Here is a 24,171-nt window from a genome sequence, read left to right as displayed (position 1 = left end):
GTTTTCAAGTTTAGAGTATGAGAGTAAGCACCTACAGTTAGTCACAGTAAACGCTAAGACAGTAGCTATGTCTAGGAGGAAAAATATAGTTAAACACTGAAAGACAGGGCCAAGTGGATCATCGGTAGAAGGTGAACATTAAGTTGTTGACATCAGAAGCTTGGACGATGCCCCCCTCCAGGACGGTGTCACAAGTAGATACAGAGTCAGGCCAGGTGTAGCTTCTAGGAAGAGAAAAGAGAGAGAACAAAGTTAAAAGTTGAAATAACAGCAAATAATGCAAAATTGGAGAGTAGTTTGAGAATGTAGCAGAAAGAGTGAAAGTGGTCATTATGTTCTCCAGCAGTCTAAGCCTATAGCAGCATAACTACAGAGATAGCTCAGGATAAACTAAGCCACTCTAACTATAAGGTTTATTGAAAAAGGAAAGTTTTCAGCCTAGCCTTAAAAGTAGACAGGGTGTCTACCTGGGAGCTGGTTCCACATGAGAGGAGCCTGATAACTAAAGGATTTGCCTCCCATTCTACTTCTAGAGACTCTAGGAACCACCAGTAAACCTGCAGTCTGTGAACGAAGTGCTCTGTTAGGAACATATGGAACAATCAGATCTCTGATGTATGATGGAGCTAGATCATTAAGGGCTTTATATGTGAGAAGGAGAATTTTAAATTATATTCTGGATTTAACAGGGATCCAATGAAGGGAAGCTAAAATAGGAGAAATATGATCTCTCTTTTTAATTTTCATCAGAACTCTTGCTGCAGCATTTTGAATCAGCTGAAGGCTTTTTGTGGACATCCTGATAGTAAAGAATTACAATAGTCCAGCCTTGAAGTAACAAATGCATGGACTAGTTTTTCAGCATCACTCCTGGACAGGATATTTCTAAGTTTGGCAATGTTCTGGAGGTGAAAGAAAGAAATCCTAGAAACCTGTTTAATATGGGATTTAAATTACATGTCCTGGTCAAAAATAACACCAAGGTTTTTTACTTTATTATCGGAGGTCAATTTAATGCCATCAAGGTTAAGTGATTGACTAAGCAGTTTATTTTTTAAAAACTCCGGTCCAAAGGCGACAACTTCTGTCTTGTCTGAATTTAGAAGCAAAAAATGTAAAGTCATCCAAGTTTTTATATCTTCAAGACATGCTTGTAGTCTATCTAACTGGTTGGGTTCATCAGGATTTATGGATAAGTAAAGCTGAGTATCATCAGCGTAACAGTGAAAATTTATTCTATGCTGCCTGATAATTTGACCTATTGGAAGCATATATATAGTAAAGAGAATTGGCCCAAGTACTGAACCCTGTGGTATTCCACAATGAACCCTGGAGTTTAAAGATGATTTATCATTTACATGAACAAACTGGAATCTGTCAGACAAATAATATTTAAACCAGCTTAGCGCTGTTCCCCTGATCCCCACAGAATATTCCAGCCTTTCTAAGAGAATATTGTGATCGACTGTATCAACTGCAGCACTGACATCTAACAAGACAAGTACAGACACAAGTCCATTATCTGAGGCCATAAGAATATCATTAGTGACTTTCAGCAGAGCTGTTTCAGTGCTATGATGAGCTAGGAAGCCTGACTGAAACTCTTCAAACAGGTCATTGCTATATAAATGCTCACACATTTGATTAGCAACTATTTTCTCAAGAATTTTAGGTAAGAATGGAAGATTGGATATAGGTCTGTAATCTTTCAAGTCATCTCGATCAAGCGAAGGTTTCTTAAGTAAAGGTTTAATTACAGCTAACTTAAAAGCCTGTGGTACATATCCATTTACTAAGGATAGATTAATCATATCTAAAATGGGGCTGGTAATCAGAGTGAACACTTCCTTAAATAATTTGGTTGGGATTGGGTCTAACATACAAGTTGAAGGTTTAGATGAAGCTAATATTTCTGATAACTCAGGAAGCTCCACAGGATCAAAACAGTCCAAACACAAATCAGGTTCTGCAGTTATTTCCAATGTTGTCTCACTTGCTGAGGATGAAGTAATCATCTTCGGGAGTATGTCAAAGATTTTATTTTTAATAGAATCAATTTTATTTAAGAAGAATCCCATAAAGTCATGACTGCTAAGAGCTAAGGGAATGGATGGCTCAACAGAGCTATGACTCTGTGTAAGTTTAGCAACTGTACTAAAGAGAAACCTAGGATTATTCTTGTTCTCTTCTATTAATGATGAGAAATAAGCTGTTCTAGCTTGGTGAAGTGTCTTTTTATACAACAGTAGGCTATTTTTACAGATTAAGTAGGAATCCTCTAGGTGTGTAGAGCGCCATTTGCTCTCCAATTTTCTAACATTGTGCTTTAAAGTATGCAGATCTAAATTAAACCATGGAGCCTGCCTCCTATGAATGATTACCTTCTTTTTCAAGGGGGCTGCATTGTCTACTGCATCACGCAATGAGGATGTAACACTATGAACAAGAAAATCCATTTGTGAAGCGGAAGAAACTAAATTATTGCCATCCACTGTGTTTTGTTGTGATAATGAGGAAATTAAAAGTGGAACAGATTCTTTAAAGGTTGTCACAGCATTGTCTAATAATGATCTACTGTAATTACATTTTCTTTCAGGTGTGGAGTACTCGGTTAAATTAAACTCAAAGGTTATTAAAAAATGGTCAGACAGGACAAGGTTATGAGAAAATATTGTTATGTCTTCACACTCAATGCCATATGTCAGCACAAGGTCCAGAGAATGAAGACAAAGGTGGGTAGGTTTGTTAATGTTTTGAGCAAAGCTAATTGAGTCAAAGATAGCATTAAACGCTATATTTAGGCTATCACTTTCAGTGTCAACATGAATGTTAAAATCCCCCACTATAATAACTTTATCTGTATTTAACACTAAATCAGATAAAAGGTCTGAAAACTAATCTAAAAATTGAGAGTAAGGGCCTGGTGGACGGTACAAAAAACAAACAGAAGTGGTTTTAGTGCTTTGCAATTTGGATGAGGAAAACTAAGGATTAAATATTCAAAAGAGTTGTTGCTATTGATTGGTCTGGGACTAATCAATAAATCGGACTGAAAGATGGTTGCTACTCCTCCTCCTTGTCCAGTATTTCGAGGTACGTGAAAATTTAAATAATTAGTAGGAGTAATTTATTGTAATATAATCTTCTTGCTGCAGCCAGGATTCTGTGAGACAAAATAAATCCACCTGGTCTGAACCCTGGGTTGTCAGAGTTTTGGAGAACTAATAAATTCCTCTAGATTCCTAGAAAGAAGAGCTGCTCCATCCAAAGTGGGGTGGATGCAGTCTCTCCCAGTAGGTTTTGGTGTGTTTTGTTGTTTTTATTTGACTTTTTAGTTTATGGGTTAGATTATGGGTTTTTCCAAGGCACTGTGGGTACTGTACTATTATCCAAATTGCTTTTGGGGAATTTGAAAAGTTTTTTGCAGCCTGTTTTGTTTGTAATACTGTAAAATCTAAATGATTTATGTCCAGATTTAACCATTATTATTCTCTCCATTATGGGAACTAAAATCAGTTTTGCAGATAAACACTAGAGTGGAACATCCTGTCTGAACATTTCAACAGGTTCATAGAAATACTATGTAAATTAAATATTCAAAAAATGTTAAATGATCACTTTCTCAAACTGCTGTTTATTTAATAAACATTTTTAAGTGACTGAAGCAAACGTCAAGTGAAACATCATCCAGCCAATAAAATGTGGTACTGTGGTGGTTGCTGAGAGGCTCATACAACATTGGTTCGTGTTTGTGCAAAACGGGTCAGCAACCTTTACAACCCTTGGAGTAATTTTTGCCTTGGGTCCAGTTAAAAAACAATTTCCCAGCCACAAAAGCAACATGACTCTTTGAAACAAAATAGCCTGTTTTTTTTTTTTTAATAATACCTACAATAGGAAAATTGTTTAAATCAAAAAACTAAAGTTTTAATAGTAGGTTTAATACATTTTCATCATTGTGACATTTAATTTTCATATAGAATGACATTAAAAATCATGTAGTTTGCAACTTACTGGCACAAAAAATATATTCCCTATACCATTAGTGGCAGTATTTGTGGAAATGTTTATTTTGCACAAAGAAGTGTAGGAAAAACTGCTTAAGCTAGCATTTTTTAAAACTACATTCACATTTGAAAACATTGCAAGTTATTAAGAACCAAAGTGAACGGTCTAAAGAGCCGCATGCGGCTCCGGAGCCGCAGGCTGCAAACTCCAGATATAGACCATGACTCTTATAGATATGGTGTTATTAATGCTTGTCCGAAGTAGAACTGTTTTGCACAGCTTACATAGAAGAAAAGCAGATTTACAGAAACTCCTTTCATGCTGCAGCTGAAAGGCACATCTAAATGCCAAGGTCATAATGAATGAATCAGTTCATTTATTCAGAGGCTACATTGTGTCATATCCCTAGATGCATTTGGAAAGGCTTAAATCAGAAGCTACATAGATAAGATTTGTATTAGAAAGCCTGTGGGGAAAAAGGCTAAATTTCATGATGATGAAAAAAGGTTTCATGATGATAGAATAAAAAAAATATAACAATAAAAAATTAGAACTTTACAATCAATAGGAAGTGATTTAGGCCATTTTCAGACTCATCAAACCATTTTGAACCAATTAAAATATGGGGCAGGGCAAAAGAAAGTTGGAAATTAACAAATAAAATTGGTGTAAAAGATTGGATACGTTTTATTTGGGTATATTTCAACCTTGATTAAAAATGTTTCAATCCAGGATCCTCTTCCTTAGACCTACAAGCTCTGATCATTTAATACCAAATACACCTGACTAATCCAGTTTCACAGTTAGTGTGCACCAACCTCGATGGAGACCCACCAAAATTAATACTTAAAATTAAACTAAACTTTTTTGTCATCTATAAAACATTTCCTGCTCAGTTTTTCTGTTTGTTTGGCTCTTTTGGAGTAAAATATTTATTCAGGACACAATCCACTCTCCCAAAAACAAGCTTCCATGTCTGCATGCCTCTGGTGACATCACATAAGGAATAAGGCAACTGATCAAAGTTCTTTTGAGTATCCTTTTTTGTGTTTTTATCATTCAGTTTGCTCCCTTGAATGTTTATATTTGCAGCCTGGATAGTTGCAGCAAAATGTTTGAATAATGTGTGAAAAAACTACTACGGATTAACAGGGATATTGTAGAAAAAAGGGAAAAAAAAACAACGTGGCCATGGAGGAGTAAATTCCTGATGACTTTCACATTTTTACAAGAAAAAAACCCCCAATAAATTTCAAGGAAAAAAAGAATAATTTCCATAATTAAAGTTATGCATTTATGATGTAAAAACAAGATTTTTCTCTTACATTATAAAGTCAGACATTTGTAAGGTTTAAGTAGTAAATTCAGGAGATGCACATCTATATATTTTCAAAAGTGTAAGTAGAAGACCTGGACTCATTTTCTGTATCAGTACGACATCTCCTGGGTGCAGCCATGTTGCAGCTTCTTTCTCACTGTCTCAGTTATAGCGAATTTCAGATCCCGTTTGAGGCGTTCATGGCTAGTCTCCACCCAGGAGATGTTCTTCTGATACAGGAGTCCGGATCTTCCACTTATACTTTGGAAAACATCCAGATACTCATATCATAAATTTACCACTTCAGTCTCAGAGGAATTCTGGCATTTTCTTTTTACAAATGTCTGCCTCATCTTAGTAAACGTCTAAGATTTTTTACGCAAATTTCTGACCTTACAATGTCAGAGAATATCTTTTGTGCCTTTAACCATGGAAATTTTCATTTTTAATTAGCCAATTTACAACTTTTTCTGCTATGTGAAATTAATCTAGAATTTTCTGAGTTTTTAAGTGGAAATGTTCTCCTCCATGGCCACATTTATATTTTTTCTTTTGTCTGTATTGGCCCTATTAATCCATTGTAGAAAACTGCATGGATTTTAGAAACATTTGGCAACATACACACGTTATGAAAAGGACCAGGGCGGACTGGGATGAAACTGGAATGCTTCAGAATCTGTGCAAATTTCTCCCATAAGTTGCTTTTTCCAGTAATGTTAATTAATGAAAGCTGATCAGCTCCATTCTTGTACCTCTTGCGATGTCATCAACACAGATACACACAAAGCTGTTTTCCTTTTTTGTGAGATTTCTGAAAATGTTTTTACTTTTTATGACTTACAAAAATTACTTTATGAATTACAGATTAAACTGAATGTTTAAAATAATCTAATCACTAACAGGGTTCCAGGCAGAGACTTTCTAAAGTGATGCTCCTTTCAGTAAACGGACCATAAAAAATTTTGTTAAATGTCATGACAGATGAGCCATTTCCCATCCGCACCGCATGTTCAGATCGAACCTTGCACTGGCAATAAACCGTTCGACTGAGGAAGCAAACAATGAACCCATCACTATCTAAAAATGTCCTGAAATTAACTGCTTAAACTGTTTAAACATGTCTATGCTTCACCATAATACAAATAATAGGTTAAATAAAGAGTCTGTAAAAAGTGTCACCACATCTGGAGATTTTCACATCCACACCCTATGTTCAGATTAAACATTACACTGTGGATTCTCAGCCTTTGCAAATTACGACTGTTTAAGTGCTGAATAATGTAATAACCGTGGGAAGAGAGAATGTGTTTGACACAAGCAGCCTTTAAAAACTCCAGCAAAGAGACACTCTAGAGATGTGGTGGGGCATGATGCTGCTGTTTCTGTTTCTGCTCTTCAGTGCCTTTAGTCCTGCTTTGGCCTGGATTGTAAGTAATCCTCATTTCTGTTACATATTTGATGCAAATTGTGTAGATATTCCATGTATTATTTTTTTATTTTTAGCCAGTGCAAGACTGGGAATCTGGAAATGTGACTGCCTCAGTGGGTTCATCAGGTCAGTGTGTTTGCCATGTTTATCTACCTGAAACCACCTTTCCTGCCGACCGGGTTGAGAACATGCAGCAAGTCAGCAAAGATCTGATCGTGGAAGTGGAAATCCAAAAGAATAAGGTGGTGTTAGGAATGACCTCGAGAAAATATTTTTAGAAACATGCAATGTGGTGAAATCATATTACTTGTTCCTGTTTTTTTATTCTTGCAGCTGGTGAAGTATGAGGACAAACTGGTGATCTATCTTGCAGAACTGAAGGATCTGGAAGAAAGATTGACCATCATGCAAAGTAGTCCTGATGATTACATCAAGCTGGACTTTGAGCTGCTCAGGATTGAGCTCAGAGAGTTTGAGGCTCTGGTGTCTCAGCTTAAAAACTCTCTCAACTCCTCTTCATCCCTATTCGACAGTCTGTACATTGAGGTGAAATTTTATTTTCTACTTGAATAAAAAAAAATCTTCCCAGATCCTTGCAATGCATTTCGCCATTGTGTGGTTTAGTTTGTTGCACCTGCAAAAACATGCGAACTAGGGAAATTGGATTACACACCAACAACTATTGTATTAAAATACAACTACTTTCTGGGCCTGACACCCTCAGGTATAGTTCCTTTGTAAAATGTAATCCACATTTTCTCCCTATTTTCACTTCTAGATCCGAAACATGACGTTCATTGTGAACCAGTTGGAGACTTATGACAAGAGCAACCTGGAGGTGATCCGATATCAGTTTGCCAAGCTGCAGAAGAAACTAGAGGAGTGTCAGATTGACCAAGATATAATCAAACCAGATGTCGGTAAGGAAGCTGCCTAACATGATCAATAACGGTTTGCACTTTAACAGCTAAAAGTGCATCTTACAAAGTAGCATATCATTGAAAAGTTCATTTATTCCACTGCTTTAAATCAAAAAGTGTTACTTTATATAAATTCATCACACACACAGTGATATATTTCAAACACTTATCTGTATTAATTTTGATGATTATTTCTTGCAGCTAATGAAAACCCACATTTCAGTATCTTAGAAAAAGAGAACATTAGTTAATTTTTTTTTACAAATTTAAAAATAATTTGTAATGCAAAAAAGTGTTGTTATCACCATGCTATGGTGTACACAAGCACGGAGAAGACTGCTAACTTGACAGTGGTCCTGCAGACACCCTTCACCAGGAGAGTAAGTCAAAAAGGTCATTGCTAATTGTTCTATCAAAGCTTATTGATGGAAAGTTGAGTGGAAGGAAATACTGTCGGCAATAAAGTTTACAAATAATAGGGTTAATAACTGGGCTGCAATCAAAGCAACCTGGGCTTCTTTAATGTCTAATTTTTGCCAAAGGCTGATTGCTTCCATGCCACGGCCCACTGATGCAGAATTTCATGCAAAAGAAGCCACAACCAATTAGTGAGTCGATATACTGTACATTATACTGTATATACTCTTCAGTAGAACAAAGAGTCTGTGTTAAAAAGCCCTCGCATGATGTCAAATTCATGTATTCTAAGAGTCCAGAGATTTCTTTTTCTAGCTGTATGACAAACAGTAATCATAACAACTAACACTTTTTGAATTTAAGTATTGAAATAAATTAACTTTTTAGTAATATTCTGATTTACTGAGATGCATCTGTGTTGCCAACTTACTTTGTGGTTTTTCCCAGGAAACTGCAACCACACGGGAATCTTGAGCATCGGCAATCCGTTGGTTGTCCAACTAAATGCTCATCTAAATTCGGGTTACCTGTACGGTGGCTGGGGGAGAGACTCCAAGCCCATCCGAGGTAATGAGAACATGCACTTTTACGGTGCGTACAGCAGCCCTGAAATGGTTTATGACTTTTATTTTTACTCCAACTATGAAAATCTGATCTTGAGGAAGGCCATCAAACAATATACCCTACCAAACGATTGGCGAGGAACTGGCAACAATTATATTGTTCACAGTAATGCCATTTATTATCAGCATGACTCCCCTTTCAGCATGACCAAACTAAATGTGACCTCTTCTGAGTATGAATACAGAGTGATTTCAGCTGCCAGTCAGAGTTTCTCTTACGCCTACTCAAGCAATCAGAACCTGGACTTTGCAGCTGATGAAACGGGTTTATGGGTATTGTATGCCTCAACTCAGAACATGGGGAAAATTGTCATTGCTAAAATAGATGAAAAGTCTTTTGGGATTGAGGCTGTTTGGCCTACTGGTATGTACAAACAGTCAGCTGGCAATGCTTTCATGGTCTGTGGAGTGATGTATGCCACCAGGTCAGTGGACATCAGCACCGAGGAGATCTTCTACGCTTATGACACCAAGACCAAGCAGGAGAGAAACCTCAGCATCACCTTCAAGAAATTCCAGGACAAATACACCAACCTGGACTACAATCCCATTGATCAGAAGCTCTACATGTACAACAATGGCTATTATGTGTCATATAATGTAAAATTTAACAAAGAGTGATTCAACTTATGTTTGATCTTCGTATTGAGATTGATATGACAGATCTGCAACCACTTTCACCTAGTTCTAGGCTTTCCCCTGTCACTTATTGAATAAAATCACACTGAAGCATCCACATATTGTCAGTTGTGTACTGTATAAAATATTTAAGTTATTAAAAAGGTGCCTCATTTAAGCTTATTTAAAACAGCAAGAGTATATAAATCCAGGATTAACAACCATTTTCTTCAAATTAAACTGAAATGAACCCTGCATGACAGAATCATTGTTAAACAATGCAATTTAAATTCAAAACTGTTTGAATCTCTATTAAATGCAAATTGAACAAATACACAAAGAAAAGCATTATTAGATGTATTTTCAAATTAGAAATGAAAAACTGAACATGACTCCCAATCCACTATGTAATAAATCCATCAATGGGTGTGTTGGAATCAATTTAATGTGCATAAGTCAAAGATAACAATAGCTTTCGAATGCGGAACATCATCTGTGATACATGGATGCAAAGTTAAATGGAAACAAGATATAAAAAGACAAATCTATCATCAAGTACACATTAAAAACACAAGTCACAACCACAAAATGAAATTCTTGTTTTTCTTGTTCACCTTTACATTAAACAACAAGACAAAGACACATTTTCTTTTTATAAATGTGCAGGGTTTGGAAAATATCCTTCAGTAGTTGGAGAAAATAAAATGGCCAAAATGACACAGATTTAGGGTTTTTATGCCACACTTAGCATTTTGCATGTAGACCAATGCTTTGCTCAAAAGCGGCATAATAAAATACATTTATTTCAGGCAAACGGCTTCACATGACACAAATGTAGCAGCTAAAAGATTAATTTAGGATTAAGCTCTCTCTCCTTGTACTTTTTGTGATAAAGTTGCAGGATCAGATTTCAGAGTTATGCTGGTGTGCCTAGCCCCCTTCTGTAAACCTGTCCTCCCCTAGGGTGCATGCATGTATGTGTGGTTGGGGGTGACTCTGCTTTGTGCTGTAGTTGGAGCCTGGCTCCCTCTGGCACTGAGCACCAATGCTGATATTTAATTGGGGCGGGGAGTAAATCCCGCCTTTTAAAGTCCACAGTAGGAAATATCCAAACGTAATAACTATTATATCAAGTTAGCAGTAGGATTAGTCTGGTGAACACTGATTTATTGTTACAATAAATCAGGGCTGAAATGGCCTCTTCAGTCTATACGCTCAAACCAGTGCTGTCTCTTTAAATCTCCCAGCACCTATGATGAGGAGTGGGGGGAAGTGAGTGCCTTGGATGAAATGGTACCCATAAATGACATCATGCTCACCCAATCAGCAGTCTCGGCTGAGCTCCCTCCTCCTCTCCTGCTCAGTAGGATGAGTATATTCCTACTGCTGATGATCCGGGCCGCTGCTGGTGCTGATGCTGCTGCTGCTGTTGGGTTGCAGTGTCCAGGTCATGCTTACCTTAAAGTAGGTACAGAGAGTCTTATTTCTACATACACACTTGTTTTCTGTTGTTTTAGTTATCTATTTATTGATGATGATGAATTGCTAGCTCACTAGCTGTGCAAGTCCATGCTGAAAGGGCAATGGATAATGATGGAGGACACTTAAGATGGCTTTTTGTGTTTCCTTGTATCGCCTAAAATGCACTGCTCTGATGACTATGAGACTGATGTCTGCATGTGAGATGTCAGTGGTTCGGTTGTGGTTAAGATGTTGGGAAGAAACCTGTCATTATTTCATACAATGCTTTTTTAGTTGTAGCCTACAATGCCACACAGAGTGCTTTGCAAAAGTATTTCTGCCACATTGTCTTATTTTATTACACCTACAACCTTTAATAGATTTTATTGGGATTTTAGATGAACGGCCAAAACAAAGTAGTGCACATTTGTGAATTGGATGCTTTTCGTGTGTTGCAAATAAAAATCTGAAAAATGTGGGGTGCAAATGTAATCAACCCACCTGAATAAATACTTTGCAGAACCAGATTTTGCAAAAATGTAAGTTCCAAGTCTTTTGGGATATGTATGTATCAGCTTTGCACATTTAGAAACTAAAATGTTATGCCATTTCTCCTTTACAAAATAGCTCAGGTTCAGTAAGGTTGGATGAGGAGCATATGTAAACATACATTTTCTTGCCATAGATTCTGAATTTGATTTATGTCTGGACTTTGACCGGGCCATTCTAACACATTAGTATGCTTTGATCTAAACCATTCCACTGTATCTGAACGTTTCTTGAGTGTTTTCCTGCTGTAAGATGAACCTCTGGTCTAGTCTTAAGCATTTCGCATCCTCTAACATGTTTTGTTAAGATTGCCCCATATTAAGCAAAATCTTCTATTCAACTCTGACAATCTTCCCTGTTTCTGCAGATGAAAAGCATCCCCCACAGTATGATGCTGCAACCTCTGTGCTTCATTGTGAATATAACATATTCAGTCTGACATGCACTTGTTGTTTTATGCCATACATAGGATTTTGCAATGGTAGGGTTACAGTTGTGTCATATACGTTGCATTTGTAGATGATGGATTGAACAGTGCTCAGTGAGATATTTAGATAATGGTATAATATTTATAACCTTATTCTGTCTTCTCCACATCTATACCCTTGACCTGTCTGCTGTGTTTCTTGGTCTTCATGATGCTTTTTGTTCTCTATTATTTTCAAACAAATCTCTGAGGACTTTACTGATCAGTTGGGTTTATATTGAGATTAAATTACACACAGGTCACAATTAGTTGCATTTCATTTTAATTTTGGGTTTTGGAGTAAAAGGGGAATGAATAAAATATGCAAAACAAATAGTCTTATCAAATTATTTGTCTACAACTTCACAATTATGCATTACTTTGTGTGCACTCTGTTACATAAAACACTCCAAAAACTACACAGAGGTTTTTTTTTTTTATATGAAGAAATGTAAGACCACAGAGAAATGACAGAGCACCCCTGGATGGCTTAGGGTAAGTTATGAATGGTGATATTGTTGATCCAAATTCAACATTTGCACTTCTCGTTCTGTCTCTTTATCCAAAATAGAAGACACAAACCTATTTTCACTTCCTCTTCTGCTTAAAAAGGCAAACTCTTTGTTTCCACTGGCTCAGATGATCATGTCCTGCTGCAAAGACCTGAGCCCCGACTTCTCTGGGTGCCGACACGCACTGAGCACGGAGACAGCAGACAGAGATGTTTCCTACTGCTGATAAGAAGACACAGGAGCAAAGGTGAAACCCAGTTATGGTGAATGAATACTATTTAAGAGCAGAACACCACTATTATGATTCACTTACAGTTGCTTCATAGTCACTTTCAGTTTGAGGTTTAATTAAGCAGGTTGTGCATGTCTCAACCATGTTTCCACACAATATCCGACTATCTGTTCTGTGAACAGGCCCATCTGGACCTTGAGAGACCCAGAAAAATCTCAGAGATGGCAAAGAGAGATTACCTGGTGGAGGCTGCCAAACAGATCCGAATGGCTCTGGACAGCGAGGTTAACGAAGACTACGAGGCAGCCTTCAGTTACTACAAGAACGGAGTGGACTTACTGCTGAATGGAGTTCAGCGTGAGTAGACTGTGTGATTCATTAAACTAGGAAAATGAATGACCAGGTTTTCCACAAGACCAGCATGTGATGGTGACATGACTAAGACCAGGAAGTCAGAAGGCAAATGTTAAGCTCAGATTCATCTGCTGATTAAGCTTTTCTTCCCCACATAGTGTCAACAGCAAGCTGTGTAAGATATAGGACCCACAGTGCTACAGTACTTTTTTATGGGTACCATAAACATTTTGCTTCTTTTGTAGTGGACCCAAACAAAGATAGAAGGGAGGCTGTGAAGAGGAAGACCACGCAGTATCTGAAGCGAGCTGAAGAAATCTTTATAACACATCTGCAAGATAACCTAGGGAAAGGAGGCTCTCATTTAGGGGTAAGACAACCATCTTGTGTTGAGTTTCAATGTAGATGAAGCCTGGAGTGTCTCTTGAATAATGCTCATAAGTCCATTTCTTCATCTATTGTTTTTTTGAAATTGTAATGTTTTAAAAGCTGACCACATTACTGTTAAATATAAAGCCTTTTAGATTAAGTTGGTGGGGAAATACCTAAGAATAAACTATTATTAGGAAAGGCAAGATTATTTGTGTAGCCACATTCATTGATGGGTAATTCAAAGTGCAACGGTAAAGAAAACAACTTTAAAGAAAAGTAATATAACATACTTTAATCACAGGACTTGTGCTTGTATTTCCACTGCCCACCAAAGACAAGCGCCTGACTTGCTGAGTTATCTGTGGGTTTGATTACCAGGGCTATAGCAGTCTGAGATTTCGTCCGATCCGACACCTGAGTTCACCCGTAGAGGATCTGGAAATGTGTAAAGTGGTGGGAGTCAGCGATAAGGTAGGTGAAGTTCTCTCACTTCAAACCATATAATAAGATAGTTTGTATAAATACATGCATGTAGCTTCAAATACAGCACTCTCCACAGTTATTGATATCCAATGTAAAGATGTACAAAATTGGGTGCGGTGCTGCTGGTGCAGGGTGTTAAGCACATGACCCATGTATGGAGGCCATAGTCCTTAACGCCGTCCTGGGTTCGAGTCCTGACCCTGGTGGCATTTGCCACATGTCTTCCCTCTCTCATTTAGACAAATACTGGAAAAAATAAAGGCCACTAATGCCGTCAAAAAAAAAAATTGGCAAAATTAATTGTAATTCAAATAAAGTTATTCAGTGGGGGGAAAAAATCCCACATTAAGAAAAATTACGACCTTATTTTAAGAATCACAGGCATCCCACGACTGGCACTTCTGCTATTAATACTTTGCACAACCTCCCTTTCCCAATAAGACAGCTCTTAGTCTTCTAAAATATTTCACAAGGTTGGAGGTGAAATCTTTGACCATTCCTTTTTGTAAAATATCTCTAGATCTTCCAGCATCTTGGCTCAACTCTAATGCTCTTTTCTTTCCAGCTCACTCCACTGGTTTTCTATAGGATTTAGGTCTGGGGATTCAGGTGAAGGTGGACGAAGTTTGATTGTAGGTCTAGTGAAGCATGTCTGCTGTATGTGTTTTATTGCTAACCTGCTAAAATACTTAAGGCTGACCAATTTTCCAGTTTTCTGGAATGGCCACCAAATTTTTGTATCTTAAATTGTACAGGTCCTTCTCAAAATATTAGCATATTGTGATAAAGTTCATTATTTTCCATAATGTCATGATGAAAATTTAACATTCATATATTTTAGATTCATTGCACACTAACTGAAATATTTCAGGTCTTTTATTGTCTTAATACGGATAATTTTGGCATACAGCTCATGAAAACCCAAAATTCTTATCTCACAAAATTAGCATATCATTAAAAGGGTCTCTAAACGAGCTATGAACCTAATCATCTGAATCAACGAGTTAACTCTAAACACCTGCAAAAGATTCCTGAGGCCTTTAAAACTCCCAGCCTGGTTCATCACTCAAAACCCCAATCATGGGTAAGACTGCCGACCTGACTGCTGTCCAGAAGGTCACTATTGACACCCTCAAGCAAGAGGGTAAGACACAGAAAGAAATTTCTGAACGAATAGGCTGTTCCCAGAGTGCTGTATCAAGGCACCTCAGTGGGAAGTCTGTGGGAAGGAAAAAGTGTGGCAGAAAACGCTGCACAACGAGAAGAGGTGACCGGACCCTGAGGAAGATTTTGGAGAAGGGCCGATTCCAGACCTTGGGGGACCTGCGGAAGCAGTGGACTGAGTCTGGAGTAGAAACATCCAGAGCCACCGTGCACAGGCGAGTGCAGGAAATGGGCTACAGGTGTCGCATTCCCCAGACCTGGGCTACAGAGAAGCAGCACTGGACTGTTGCTCAGTGGTCCAAAGTACTTTTTTCGGATGAAAGCAAATTCTGCATGTCATTCAGAAATCAAGGTGCCAGAGTCTGGAGGAAGACTGGGGAGAAGGAAATGCCAAAATGCCAGAAGTCCAGTGTCAAGTACCCACAGTCAGTGATGGTCTGGGGTGCCGTGTCAGCTGCTGGTGTTGGTCCACTGTGTTTTATCAAGGGCAGGGTCAATGCAGCTAGCTATCAGGAGATTTTGGAGCACTTCATGCTTCCATCTGCTGAAAAGCTTTATGGAGATGAAGATTTCATTTTTCAGCACGACCTGGCACCTGCTCACAGTGCCAAAACCACTGGTAAATGGTTTACTGACCATGGTATCACTGTGCTCAATTGGCCTGCCAACTCTCCTGACCTGAACCCCATAGAGAATCTGTGGGATATTGTGAAGAGAACGTTGAGAGACTCAAGACCCAACACTCTGGATGAGCTAAAGGCCGCTATCGAAGCATCCTGGGCCTCCATAAGACCTCAGCAGTGCCACAGGCTGATTGCCTCCATGCCACGCCGCATTGAAGCAGTCATTTCTGCCAAAGGATTCCCGACCAAGTATTGAGTGCATAACTGTACATGATTATTTGAAGGTTGACGTTTTTTGTATTAAAAACACTTTTCTTTTATTGGTCGGATGAAATATGCTACTTTTGTGAGATAGGAATTTTGGGTTTTCATGAGCTGTATGCCACAATCATCCGTATTAAGACAATAAAAGACCTGAAATATTTCAGTTAGTGTGCAATGAATATAAAATATATGAATGTTAAATTTTCATCATGACATTATGGAAAATAATGAACTTTATCACAATATGCTAATATTTTGAGAAGGACCTGTATATTATTTCAGAGAGTCCTCAATGCCATTGTGGCTAACAATGTAACCAGAGCCTTGGAATAGTAATAGGCCCACGGCATCAAAGATCCTCCAACATACTTAACAGTGACGATGAGAATCATTTTCACATATTCATCCTTTGTTTCACACCAGCTCAACGTAAAGTGGGTGTAAAAGAAAGGCTTAATCCCGGTCTCATCTGAGCAAAGCACATGTTTCCAGTTAAAGTCCAAGTAGCACATAGAAAATTTCATATGTCTACATTTGTGATGATAGGACAGAGAAGGTTTATTCTGGCATATCTCTTAAACAACCAGTTGGCATGGTGATAGCCTGCTCACTGCAGGGTGGCAAAACAAACTTAGATCCTTATTCAGCCTTTTTGGTCACAGTTCCATTTAGATATAGGCAGGTTTACATGAGTGGGTGTTTGATTTTAATCCACCTGATTGAAGTGCAAGTTCCCTTGTTTTTTGTCAATTTCTAAGAGTATGGTCACTAAAGTCACCTCATATTGATACACTAGGGAAACAGGAAGTCTGAAATCATGAATTAAAACTTGCTACTGTTTTTATACATGACAAATGTCAAATGAAATGCCACACCTTTGCCAAGGCGTCAATACTTAAAGGAGTCTGAGGAGTCTGCAGTAGCTCTACATAACGAAGTGTTGTCAATGATCCACTGCCCTCAACCATAAAACTCATTCATAGAGAAATGTATATTGTAATAATTTACCTGCTTTTCTGTGTTAGCTTGAGGATGTTGTACTTTTTATTCCGAAGGTCCTGATTGTCCAAAGCATGGTCAACAAAGAGACATTTGTTGTAAAGGTAAGAAAGCTCTACAGAATTAAAAGCACATAAATAACCACATCCATTTGAATCTACTATATATGACCTACATATTCATTTGCTAGCATCTATGCACTGATTAGTGGAGATCATGTGAGTTTCTCATCTGGCAGAGGGCCAAATCTTGTAATCTGTGGCAAGATAATCGATGGAAACCGTCTCCATCCTTTCCCCTTCGTCATGACTCAATCAATCTGCCGGAGAGCTCTCGTGTTAGATAGTACATGTGCACCTCAAATTTCAGCTAAAGTGTCCTGCAAAAGTATTTTAAACTGCTGTGTATTCTACTGATATTTTATGTGACGGACCAACACAAAGTAGTGCATAATTGTGAGGTGGAAGGACAATAATTTATGTTTTTTTTTTTACATTTTTTACAATTAAAAATGTGAAGTGTGGCCCAACATATGTATTGAGCCACATTAACTTTGATACCTGTTTAGTACAAGCAGCTGCCTTGAGAAGTAACATAGTTACTAAATAGAGTCCACATATGTGTAATTTGATCTCAGCACAGCTACAGCTGTTCTCTGAAGGCCTCAGAGGTTTGTTAGAGAACATCAGACACAAAGTCTGGGGTAACAATAAGCATGTAAGGGACGCAGTAAACATGTGGAAGGTCATCTGGTCAGATCAGATCAAAATGACACTTTTTGTCCAACACAGAAAACATTATCTCACAGGGGAACTAACACTGCACATTCCCCTAAACACATCATCCTGGCTTTCAAACATGGTGGTGGCAGCATTATGCCTTAGGGATTATTCTCTACAGCAGGCATCACCAAATGGTGGACCTAGGACCGAATCCACGAGTGATGGTTCTGTCCGAACTCATGCCCAATCTAATAAATTCATGAAAATGGATCATTTTCATGGAACATTTCTTCTGACATTCGCGATGATAAACAGCTTAGATGCAGAGCCGAGCAGAGATGTGGGAGGTGTGTTTTCGGGGTCACCTCTACTCCATTACTTCAATAGCTTCGCTCAGTCGAACCAATCAAATCTTTTGTTTTACCTGCGCGGGCAGCACAGTGAGTGTGCCGGAGCACAGTGGAAGAGGAGGCGGTGACCGCATGGCTTGCTCCAAAAATAAAGGTTGATGCAGAAAATCGCTGTTTTAAAGATGAATGGACGGAAAAATGTATATTCATTCTTCCAGCAGGCAGTGCAAAAACCTGTGCCTCCTATGCTCAAATGAATACCTATATGCCTGCAGGAGAATGGCTCTGACTCCTTTCCTGCCGAGATTTAAACTACTGGCAGGGCAGTGCCATGCCCATTTCTCTCAATCAGAAAAGTAAAATAAAAGAATACAAAGGGTAAAGATGGTAGAGATGGCAAAGCTCTATTTTCATTTTTCCCCCTAAAAGATAAATTTTTTATTATTCTTTTCCGAAGATGCTGAGCAGTTTTAGAAAATTGTTTGCTTGAACTGTTTAAGCTTAGTTTTTTCATAGCCTTCAATTCTTTAGTCTGGGACCTATTCAATTTAAGAGAAAAAGGGTTATTAGGCTCTGTTTAGACTTTTAAAATGTATTTTATTCTGATGTTTCTGTTTTAATCTGTAATAAGGCCTACACTTTATTTGCCAGGGATTGCTTTCATTTATGGTAAAATAGCTAGGTGTTTACTATTAAAGTGCACTTTGTTAAAAGTTGAAATGAGGACATTTGGATAGGTAAGACTCAAAAAGACAAAAGCTGGACTTCCGTCCGGACCTTTCACTAGAAGGAAATGTTTGTAACTGGGCCTCAGTGAGTTTTAATTGATTACCCCCGCTCTACAGCATGGACAGTGAAGCTGGTCAGAGCTTAAGGGGAGAGGGATATAAATACAGGGCAATCCAGCAAGAAAACCTATTAGAGTCAGCGAAAAATAGAAACTGAGGTGGAGGCTCACCCTCCACCAGGACAACAACCTCAAACATCAACTCCGAGCTACAATGAAAGCATTTAAATCAAAGCACATTCAGGAGTTAAAATGGCCCAGTTAAAGCCAGGAACTCAGTCCAATCTGGAATCTGTGGCAAAAATTGAAAATCGATGTTAACTTTTTTTTGTTTTGTTTTTTGCAATACTTTCTGTTAGTCTATAAAGAACAATTTCAGTAAAATACATTGAGCTTTATGGTTGTAATGTGACAAAAAGTTAAAAAGTTCAAGCAATGTTAATATCTTGTCAAGACACTGGTTTCAGATATTTCTAAAGTAATAATCCAGACAATATCCCAGTGTTATTCCTTTAAATATAAAAGTGCTCATTAGTGTTTCTAAATAAATTACTACATGATTGTGCTTTCGCAGAGCCTCGTCAAATCGAGCTGGGAGAGCAGAGACCAAACAACCATTATTCCTCAAGGGGTGCCCTACATGGTGAAGCTGCTGCGATATTATGTCAGTGAGGATGCTGTGTATCTGCATCTGGAGCATGTCAAAGGTAAAGTCGTTACATCTGGTTCCTGTAGGTATGAAGTATGAAACTGTGCACAGGTCCAGTATTTTTTTAAAGGAACATTAGCAAATATGGGATTTTTTTTTGTGTTCTTCTAGGTGGAAGGCTTTTCTCCAAGTTGCACAAACTTAGAAATGAGAAGGCAAGGGAAAACCCAGACCAATGCTTCACCTCTGGCCAGCACGTCAAGCTGAAGACCAGCCACACCTCACCTGCAATCAGCACAGACTACCAGCACAGCATTAGGAGCACAGCAGTGATTCCACATAAATTTTCTGACGAGAGCCCAGATAAAGACTTCCCAAACTCATGGGATGAGACTCAGCTGCGACTGGAAAGCTGCGGGACTCACTCCTACATCGAGGAGACCGGTTGCCTCCAGAACACGCGATCAGCAGCGTCATTTTACACCAAGCTGGATCATCTGACTCTGCTCTCTGGCCTGACGAGGACACAGGTCAACACCCACATACATCCACCAGCCCCTAGTTTGTGTCTGCATTCCAGCGAAGCTCAGGAAAAGCTGGCTCTTCCTCTCTCTTGTGCCCGTGTCAGCCAAGCTCTCGATGTCATGTCAGAACTCCATAAAAAGAAGGCCGGAATGGGACTGATAGAGTGCAGTACGCACTTTGAGGCGGCCTGGGAAGCTGCGGGCCCATCACACAGCTATAATAAAACAAACCCCTATGCAGTGACTAACAATAATTTGCTAAGAGCAACATCACAAACAAATCAGACCTCATTTAAAAGAACAGAGTCCCCTAAAAGTGAAAAAGAGACTTTGAGTTCCTCTCCTGCCATTCTGCATCTCCCTCTCCATTGCCAAACCCAAATCCGTGGCAGGGCATCGTGGGATACTAATGTCTCTCATCAGGGAACTTTTCCAGGTGGAAGTTCTGAAGACATACATGCAGAGTCAAAGCTAGAAAGCAACCCTGTTGTAGAAGAAAGAAATGGAATGATAGTCATCAGGAGTACAGACAGAGCAGTATTTTCTGACCACACAGACACAAGCATCATCTCGGAAAGTTCTCGGGATTCACGTGCTTCCCTTTTCCACGGAAGCGTAAATACACAGGGGGCGTTATCAGAAGTATGTCATATTAGAGAAAACTGTCTCAGAGCTGGAAAACAGGGTGTAGAGGTAGCTGGTGAGGTACTGAGTCCTGGAGGGAAGAACCCAAAAGTGGGATCATATGTCGGCTGGGTCTCTCCTGACCCTCTTGGGGCCACATCCCACAGCAACAGAAAGAATGTGGATGGACCAGAGTGGCATATAGAAGACAAGATCATTGAGGTGGACGGCTGGTGTCACCTGCCACGGTTTCCTGCCATGGCCTCCAGGCCAGCAGATAAGGCTTTGCAGAGCTACTGGGGGCTTCCAGAAGCGGAGGTGTGTGTTTGGGGAGCGCAGATTCTGTTGGCCCTGGAGAGTCTGCATGAGCAAGGCATCTTGTGTCGGGATCTCAACCCGAGGAATATTCTGCTCACCAGCAACGGTGAGACCAGCAAGTCTTCACACACCTACTAAATTGTCAGGTTTAAGTGATGTAAAAAAATGAGACCACGATAAATCATTTCAGAACTTTTTCCATCTTTAATTTGACCTATGACCCATGCAACTAAAAACCTTTAAATAGGAAAATAAAATAACCTTGTTGCATAGGTGTGCCCACTTGAACTAGTATATTGGTGAAGCACCTTATGATTTTACTAAAGCACTCAGTCTTTTTTGGTAGGATTCTATTAATGTCACACATCTTGTATTTGTCCACTCTTATTTGTAACAGCACTCTAAATCTATGAGAACATCTTCTGCGCACATCTCTGTTTAGATCATGGCACAGATATTCAATCAAATTCAGGTCTGAGCTTTGGCTGGGCCATTGCAAAACTTTACATTTTCTTCTGCTGAAATGTTTTTATTAGTTCACTTCCTGCTGAGGCCTGAAGGTTTTCTGCTAACATTGACTGGTGTTTGGAACTGTTTATGATTTCTCTCCACTTGAACTAATGCCTCAGTTTCCACTAAAGAAAAACAGCTCCATAGGATGACACTGCCACTACCATGCTTCACTTTGGCTATGGTGTTCTTTTGGTAATGTACAGTGTAGTTTTTGCACCAATCATACCTGTTGGAATTATGGCCCAAAGGTTCATCCCTGTTTTCAACAGAATTGAACACATTTTCCCACATGCTTTCAAAAGACTTCGGATGTGTTTTTGCAAAACATGGATGAGGTTGGATGTTTTTCTTCTTATAAAAAGGCCTTTGTCCAGACAGATGATGAACAGGGGGGACTGTCTTCGCATTCATAGCCACTGCTTGCCAAAAATCCCTGTAGATCCTTTCATTCTGCTGTCAGGCTCTTGGTAGCCTCCTGGATCAGCTTTTTTCTCATCTTTTTATCAGTTTTGGAGGGATGTCCAGTTTTTGTATTTTCAATTGAATTGTCCAAGTTATAGGACACATTAAAGGTGGAAAAAGGATTTATGTTGATCTCGTTTACATCTCAAAAGTGTGGAATTTTAAAAGGGGTGCTTAAAGTTTAATATCCATTACAAGTCTATACAAAATAAAATAATAAATAATTAAAAGTTTGACTGAGCGGCGTGTTTTCACAGGAAAGGTGTGTTTGACGTTTTTCAGCCAGTGGAGTGAGGTTCAGTCAGAGATCAGCTCCAGAGCCATGGATCAGATGTACTGTGCTCCAGGTAAAAAGCTAAAGTCTCCTTAGTGTTGTCTGCCATCAGGCGGCAACATGGAGGTGGTACTACACTTGTAGTAGGTGAAGATTTCTGAAGAAATATTAGGCATGAACAAAACTAAACCCAGCTCGTTGTGTGTTCCCAGAAATCGGAGGAGTGTCGAGGATTACAGAAGCTTGTGACTGGTGGAGTCTTGGGGCTTTGCTCTTTGAACTTCTAACAGGAATGGTAGGGTGAACGCAGTAAATGCAGGAGTGAAGCTGGTTTGTGTGCCAGTTCTACATGTTGCGATAAAGCTTAAGCTCTTTTATGCTCCTCCAGCCCCTTTGGCAGCTCCATCCAGCGGGAATCTATTCCCACACCCAGCTGCTCATCCCCAACCACCTAAGTGCTGCAGCTGCTTCCCTGCTTACTGAGGTCAGAGCAAGAATTTACAGTGCCTTGCAAAAGTATTTAAAGCCCTTGATCCTTTTCACTTTTTGTCACTGTATAACCCAAAATTTGAATGTATTTTATTGAGACTTTAACACAAAGAAGTGAATTTTTCTCAATAATTTTCAGCTCTTCATGTCTGGACTTTGACTGGGCCATTCTAACAGATGGATATGCATCATTCATGTAATAAACTTGAACATTGTAGCTCTGGCTGTATGTTTAGGGTCATTGTCCTGCCCCAGTCTAAAGTGCAATGCCATCTTAGAGGTTTTCTTCTAAGATTGTCCTGTAATTAGCTCCATCCATCTTCCCTTCAACTGACCAGCTCAGAGTTCATGGGGTATGAATAATTTTGGAAGGTACTGTACAAAGTACCTGATTATATATCTTACAGCATTTTGAAACTAAATCATTTTCTTTCCCTACAGTTGCTTCAGTTCGATGCTGGTTATCGCTTGGGTTCTGGAGGTGGAGGCGTAAGCGACATTAAATGTCACCCCTTCTTCAGTGGTGTCTCCTGGAAGGCTCTGTCCTGCTAGCAGACATCCTATCGTTTGTGCCACACTGTACTGAAGCTGGATTTAAGCATCCTACCTGTCCAGAATGGACGCAGCACCTATTTTACATGAGCTTCCCAAAGAAAAGGCTGAACAAAGGTTGTGAATATCCAGTGCCTTGCAAAAGTAATTATACCACTTGACCTTTTTCACTTTACAATTACAAAGTTCAACTCATTTTATTGGGGTTTTATGTGGCAGACCAACACAAAGTAGCACATAATTATGAAGTAGAAGGAAAAGGATACATGGTTAAAAAAAATCAAGATTTTAATCTAAAAATCTCATCTGTGTATTGGCGTTTAGGTGACTAAGTTAATACTTAGAGTCACCTTTCAGGTGTAAGCCTTTGGGAAATGTCTCCTCCAGCTTTACACGTTTAAAATGAGACTGAATTATTTTGGCCATTTCTCTTTGCAAACCAGCTCGAGCCCCAACAGACTGGATGGACGGCATCTGTGAACAAGTTTTGAAATAGGTTCTCTATTAGACTTAGGTCTGGACTTTGACTGGACCATTTTAACATGCATATGCTTTGATCTAAACTATTTCATTGTGGCTCTGGCTGTTTAGTGTTGGCCTCCTGAAAGGTGAATCAATCACAATCTGAAATGTTTAGCACCTCTAATACGTTTTCTTTCAGGATTGCCCTGTATTTAGCTCCATCCATCTTCTCATTTCACCAGCTTAACAGAATAAAGCATCCCCACAGCGCAATGCTGCTGCCACCATGTTTTACAGAGGGGATTTTATTTGCAAAAAACTGAAAAAACATATATCCACTTTTCAGTTATGCACTTCGTGTTGGTCTATCTAAAAATAAATTAAACCTTTTGGATGCATGTTGGGAAAAATCTGATGCTTTTTCAAGGCACTATGTTCTATCAATAAAGGCAATAACAGATTTCCTTTTAACTCATGGGACCATAGTGTTTTAATTCTATTTTGATAACGAGGTTTTACATGTCCCCTTCATAATCATCATGCATGTCAATAAACCCCTTCTAAATCAAAACTGTGGATGGATTTGGATTACTGGATTTATTTATCTTTCTAAAAGTTATCAACCGATATTTT

At 38.9% G+C, this 24,171-nt stretch overlaps 2 protein-coding genes and 1 long non-coding RNA gene across 4 annotated transcripts; 2 read left to right on the top strand and 1 right to left on the bottom strand.

The window, feature by feature from the left end:
* Positions 1–164: 164 nt before the first annotated feature.
* On the bottom strand, positions 165–12,911 carry LOC124855188. 2 transcript variants are annotated; one of them, XR_007035028.1, is made up of 4 exons: positions 12,793–12,911; positions 12,392–12,543; positions 10,653–10,791; positions 165–224 (listed from the first exon to the last, which is right to left on the bottom strand). It is a non-coding gene; the product is annotated as an uncharacterized LOC124855188 (long non-coding RNA). The 2 variants fall into 2 exon arrangements; XR_007035029.1 differs by lacking the exon at positions 12,793–12,911 and adding an exon at positions 12,635–12,767.
* olfm4.2 (olfactomedin 4, tandem duplicate 2) lies at positions 6,984–9,451 on the top strand. The gene is made up of 3 exons (XM_047344835.1): positions 6,984–7,301; positions 7,534–7,675; positions 8,540–9,451. The coding sequence occupies exons 1-3, from the start codon at positions 7,038–7,040 to the stop codon at positions 9,334–9,336; spliced, it is 1,203 nt and encodes a 400-aa protein (XP_047200791.1). The 5' UTR covers positions 6,984–7,037; the 3' UTR covers positions 9,337–9,451.
* Positions 12,449–24,114, top strand: rps6kl1 (ribosomal protein S6 kinase-like 1). The gene is made up of 11 exons (XM_047344832.1): positions 12,449–12,568; positions 12,736–12,910; positions 13,153–13,277; positions 13,658–13,750; positions 16,869–16,916; positions 19,246–19,378; positions 19,492–20,892; positions 22,019–22,108; positions 22,248–22,330; positions 22,424–22,519; positions 22,966–24,114. The coding sequence occupies exons 2-11, from the start codon at positions 12,775–12,777 to the stop codon at positions 23,074–23,076; spliced, it is 2,316 nt and encodes a 771-aa protein (XP_047200788.1). The 5' UTR covers positions 12,449–12,568; positions 12,736–12,774; the 3' UTR covers positions 23,077–24,114.
* Positions 24,115–24,171: the final 57 nt, after the last annotated feature.

The sequence above is a fragment of the Girardinichthys multiradiatus genome, chromosome 19 (assembly GCF_021462225.1).
Source record: "Girardinichthys multiradiatus isolate DD_20200921_A chromosome 19, DD_fGirMul_XY1, whole genome shotgun sequence".
NCBI classification, from domain to species: Eukaryota; Metazoa; Chordata; class Actinopteri; order Cyprinodontiformes; family Goodeidae; genus Girardinichthys; species Girardinichthys multiradiatus.
This window is presented reverse-complemented; position numbering and strand designations above follow the sequence as displayed.

Excerpts from the sequence above, each read along its gene's own strand:
- olfm4.2 (XM_047344835.1), top strand. The coding sequence starts at position 7,038 with ATGCAATGTGGTGAAATCATATTACTTGTTCCTGTTTTTTTATTCTTG. Across the intron at positions 7,302-7,533 it reads TCGACAGTCTGTACATTGAG|ATCCGAAACATGACGTTCAT; the intron begins GTGAAATTTTAT and ends TTTCACTTCTAG. Across the intron at positions 7,676-8,539 it reads TATAATCAAACCAGATGTCG|GAAACTGCAACCACACGGGA; the intron begins GTAAGGAAGCTG and ends GGTTTTTCCCAG.
- rps6kl1 (XM_047344832.1), top strand. The coding sequence starts at position 12,775 with ATGGCAAAGAGAGATTACCTGGTGGAGGCTGCCAAACAGATCCGAATG. Across the intron at positions 16,917-19,245 it reads AAGAGACATTTGTTGTAAAG|AGCCTCGTCAAATCGAGCTG; the intron begins GTAAGAAAGCTC and ends GTGCTTTCGCAG. Across the intron at positions 20,893-22,018 it reads TATTCTGCTCACCAGCAACG|GAAAGGTGTGTTTGACGTTT; the intron begins GTGAGACCAGCA and ends GTGTTTTCACAG.